We start from the raw sequence: 5,071 nt of genomic DNA, 5'->3' as shown, positions 1-5,071 counted from the left end.
GAGCGGCCCCTCCGAGCGGGCCGGACCCGCTAGCGCTGCCCTGAGCGGGGGGGACTTGCCAGTGCTGCCCCGCGACCCCCGTCAGCCCCCGTCCGGGGGCAGCAGAGCCCGGGAACCCACCCCAAGAACCATAAGGATGTGCCACAGCCTCCCAGGCCCTTCTCCAGGGCTCTTGTATGCCATGAAGGGATTTCTGTGAAGAAAAGACTTAAAAGGTGCACATGGTTGTACCCCAGGATCTTAAAAAGGACTTTTCCAACCTAAACAATATGAACAAGACCAGAGGCTGAACTGAAGCCAAGGGCAGGGTGACAGTGCAGCACCAGGACTCTGCCCCACCCAGCAGGTGCTGGGGGCACAGCTGGCTCCCCCTGCACCCCTCCAAAACCAGGGGCAGGGCTATGGAGCCCGGCTATGGAGCCCGTGTCCCACCAAACACGGAGGGCTCTGGGCCAGGGCCAAGCACCCACGGGTGACACCCACCACAGCCCAGCTTTCACAGTAGAACCAACCACGCTGCCTCACCCGGCACCACGCGCAGAGGTGTGGGAATCATTAAACCTGAAATAACGGCATAGAAACGAGCTGGGTGGGAAGCAGACAAAGCCTGGCAGGGAGAGGATATCCCAAAAAAACCCCTCGGCTGGCAGCCTAGCAGCAGAGGCCTCCCCAAAGGGAGATGCACAAGGCTGAGGTGGTTGTTCCACTCTTCTCAAGGGGATCTGGAACCTCTACCCACAGGGAATGACATTTCCCACATCCCTCCACGTGCCACCATCACCAACCCACACCAGCACCCGCGGTGTGCCCAGGGCAGGGGTCCCACCTGCTGGCCCTAAAAAGACAGCACGCTCATATTCCAACATGTTTTTTTATTGGCAGTTCTGGGGAGAACAGTTCATTTTTTCTTCTCTATATCCTGCTCCGCCGCCTCTTTGGCGCGCTTGGCGCGGATGCCGAAGAGCCGGGCGTTGGCGCGGGCCATGCGCAGGCTGGCAAAGGCTTTGAAGTTCTTCTCATCTTCGGAGATAACACGGGCCTTCTCCCGCTTGAAAACCTGCGGGAGAGAGCGCCAGAGAGGCAGCTGCACATCAGAGGCTCCCGGAACAGGCTCTATCCAAGGCTTAACGCAATTAATCTGGCTACATTGTCCCCAGGCTGCTGCTAAGAGAGCCCAGATGCCACCTACAGGCCCTGCCCTTATCGCTGCTCCACCAGCCACCTCGTTCCAACCCGCTCCTCGTTCGCCCGCGCGCGTCAGCACCGGAGCAGAACGGGAAAAACAAGCACAACGTGTGACCTGAGTCAGGTTGGTGGCACTATCAGCAGCACCTCTTGGAAGCAGGAGGGACAAACGGTGACTACACACCCTGCTCAGACTGTCACTGCCAGCACATGTCCCCCAGCATCCCCCAGATTCCACAGGGGTTGAGCGCCCTCCGTGGCAGGAGTGGACACACCACCCTGGAGGGGACAGTGCTGAGCACAAACAGGTGCTGGAGATGCTCCTCAGGAGCAGGATTCAGGCAGTTTGGAGGTCACTGCACACGTTCCCCCTTGGCCATCCCTGGAGAATGGATGTAGCCATGGTTCTCTGTGTGATTTTGGGCAGAAGTGGGGCATACACATTCCCATCCAACAAATCTTGGCCTGAACCCCTAACATTTGGGCCTGGAGTTCTCCAGACCTAGAAAGACAGCCCATGACATAAGGACTTCCTCAGCTGATAAAAGTTGAGCAAAGCTCCTAGAAATCAGGTCACAGTCCGCTCTGCAATGCTGAGGAACCAAACAGATCCTGGCAAAAGGACAAGCTTGACCTGCTCCTACTTTTCTCTGATGGAGGATGGGAAGGGCCTGGAGACAGCAAAGAGCTGCAGAACAGAATCCTCCCCATGAAGTTCAAGTCTCAGTAAGTCACAGAGAAGGGGATTCAGTCACACTTACGTTCTTGATGGGCATGATTGGTCCAGTCAGCTGTGTTGCCATCTTGAGCTCCTCAGCCTGTGTCACGAGAGGACAAAACACGTTAATTAAAAAACTCTGTATTTGAAACTCCTCAGGCTGGTACCTCAGCTATGGTTCTGACTGGAGATGCAACTCTGACTGCTGAAGACTTGAGCATTTCAGCTCTGCAACTACAGGAGCACCTGACACACCCATGCGCATCCCATCCCACCCTGCATCCACATCCCACCTTCCCCCTGGCTCTCCATCAGCCTGGAGCCAGCCAGGGGAGCAGCAGCTCCTCAGGAGATCGGGAAAAACCTTGGCACCTACTCAGCCATTTTTAGTTTGATACCCAGCGTTTTCCTCAGCAATCCCTCAGGCTAATCCCAGCTGCCTGTGGGAGCACAGAACTGCACAGGAATGATGACGCAGTTTGATTTTAGGTAGTCCAAGTAAACAAATTTGAAACAGTATTCCAACAAATCTGAAGCGGTATTCCAGCTGTATCCATACATGCTGATACAGAAGCTCAAGGCCCAGGTGTGATGGGCTCTGCTGTGGTGAAGCAGGTCAGAGCCAACAGACTCTCCAGAGGACAGCCTGAGCAACCAGCCCACTTCCCACTCCGCTCCATGGGAAGGATGGATTCACCACCAGCAGAGCCCAGGGCAGACAAGGAAAGCCAACTGTGCTCTGGATCTTGGGGAGATGCTAACAAAAAGCCTTTTTCTGTGTCAGCAGCCACAGCCTTCTCGGACACAGGCTGCACTGATCCACTGCACTGGAGTCAGACCTCACCCTCCTCACCCTGCCCATGCAGCAACCACCATGACAGACACTCCAGATGGACTGTCTAGCCCTTCTGACAAAATAGCTTCATGAACTAAGACTCACTAGTTGGGCAATGATCAAAGCTCCACCAAAGAGACCTCCTGAAGAGCCCAGCCTCAAACCTGAGCTGCACCTTCAGCAGCACAGCCAAAAGCCTGCCCAAAGCATTCCTGTAACCAGGAGATCCCATGGAAGGTGATGTGAGCAGGCCCAACCTCAGCCATCCCTACAAACGTGCACGGGAAGCGGGTCACGCCATGAAGAGCCCAACTGCACCCACGGCACCGGGACAGACAGACCAATAACCAAAGCTCTGGAAGCAGCACCAGACACAGCCCCCGTGAAACATCTCCACAGCACTCACAGAGCTGTCTCCCTTCTTGGGCATGGCTGGCTTCCTCGGGAAGAGGATGAGCTTGGAGCGATATTCCTTCAGCCTCTGCACGTTGGCCTGCAGGGACTCCGTGGACTTGTTGCGCCGCCGCGGATCCACGGAGATTCCAATGGTCCGGGCAAACCTCTTGTTGATGCCAGCAAGCTGGAGAGAGAGCAGAGGGTGAGGAGCCAACAGCCCCCAGTGCTGCTGTGCCAGGAGCTGCTCGTCCCCTAGATTAGCTCCAGACTCTGGAGAGGCTCAGCTCCCTGGATACGCTGGGCCACCAGGGGTGTCCTGGTGAACACACTTTAATGCTTTAAAAATTCCATGGACTTGACAGGAGTTTTTGCAGATAGATTTTCTCAGGAGAGCAAAGTGCAGCCCCTGAGCAATGATGAGCAGGACATTTAAACCATGACACCCACAGGACCAACGTATCAGGTTGCACATGGGTAACTGCTCCACCGAGTGCCGGGAGCTCCATTAAAGGATTTTTTTGTAATGCTCCTGAACAAGAAACAGCCTCATTTTCTGCTTAAAGACAAACATCTGCACAGCATTTACTATTCCACCATTGCACAAAAAAAAGAAAGAAAAGTAAAGTAATTAAGCATTTGGCATCCAGAAGAACAGTTTTACAGCTTCAATGCGCCCGTTTCACTGATACAAATGTTTTAATTAGACACCCAACAACACACGAGATGCCCATGGACACCAGCTGCCAGCCAGCCCTGTCTGCTCCTGCCCACTGTGCAGATCTGCAGTGGGGCCCTGCAAACCCCCACAGTCCAGCTTTGAACAGCTCAGCACACCTGGGAAGGTCATGGAGACCCATTCCCACTTGCCATGGACTCCCAGCTATTCCATGACAAACACCACCCTGCCAGGCTGCATCGAGCAGTTCCCCCTCCTGGCACCACATCCCCCCCCGCTCCTGGAAAGGAGCTGAGCAGTTTGCTTGGTCTGTAACACAAGAAGGTTCATGTTGGGTCAAGTTTTTAGGATCAGAAGAAATATGTTTCACAAAAAAAACCCAGAAACCCACAAGAATTACAGAATCATAGAATGGTTTGGGTTGGAAGATCATTCAGTTCCAACCCCCTGCATGGGCAGGGACACCTCCCACCAGCCCAGGCTGCTCCAAGTCCCATCCAACCTGCCCTTCAGCACTGCCAGGGATGGGGCATTAAAAATAATTTAACGGCAAAGCTAGGAATTATTCTTGTTAGCCCCAAAGATGTCTAGGAGACTTAATTAAGGCTATTCCAGAATCCTATTTTAATAGAATCTTGGTGACAGTCTGACTAGACAGACACAGGATTTTCACAGCAACCACATGCACTGCTGCATCCCTACCCCACACGTGCCAGGAACAAGACTTGGTGTCCTCTGTGCTCCAGCACCACCAGACGTGTCCCCAGCAGCGACACCCCGGGGAGCCACGTTGTCTACACCGACCAGGACAACCCCAAGCTCGGAGCAGGAGCTGGTTGTGCTGGCCGGGCTCAGCCCCCCGTGCTCACCTTAAGCTCCTCCAGGCTGAAGCCTCTGCCAGCACGAACTTTTTTGTGGTACCGGATGGTCGGGCAGGTGGGGCAGCGCCCTATGGGCCGGATGGGCCCGGCCACGGGGCGGGGAGCGATGCGCCGAGCCTTGGCCTGGCGGGCCTTCCTCCTGGAACGGGACGGGACAGCGATCAGACAGGGCGGCCGGGCCCCCCCGGCGCGGGGGTCTCTCCGTTCCAGCCGCAGCCATCAGACACACAGGGTTCAGGGGAATCATCACGGCGCTGCAGCGATTCCGGAGATGTCTCATCCCGTGGCTGCGGCCGGGACGGCGCGGGCGGGCCCGAGGAGCGGCGGGGCGGGCCGGGACTCACCGGCGGATCTTGCGGGCGGGCTGGTTGAACCAGGTG

The 5,071-nt window shown here is 55.9% G+C and overlaps 1 protein-coding gene across 1 annotated transcript; it reads right to left on the bottom strand.

The window, feature by feature from the left end:
- Positions 1–898: 898 nt before the first annotated feature.
- RPL13 (ribosomal protein L13) lies at positions 899–5,067 on the bottom strand (the record flags this gene model as incomplete). Its single annotated transcript, XM_010008454.1, has 5 exons — positions 899–1,057; positions 1,947–2,003; positions 3,145–3,318; positions 4,680–4,830; positions 5,036–5,067. Coding segments are annotated over 5 exons (573 nt in total), but the record flags the coding sequence as incomplete, so codon positions are not given.
- Between the last annotated feature and the right edge of the window lie 4 nt (positions 5,068–5,071).

The sequence above is a fragment of the Chaetura pelagica genome, unplaced genomic scaffold (genome assembly GCF_000747805.2).
Source record: "Chaetura pelagica isolate M959 unplaced genomic scaffold, ChaPel_1.0 scaffold232, whole genome shotgun sequence".
NCBI lineage: Eukaryota > Metazoa > Chordata > Aves > Apodiformes > Apodidae > Chaetura > Chaetura pelagica.
The sequence above is the reverse complement of the archived record's forward strand: the minus strand, read 5'-3'. Positions and strand labels throughout refer to the sequence as shown.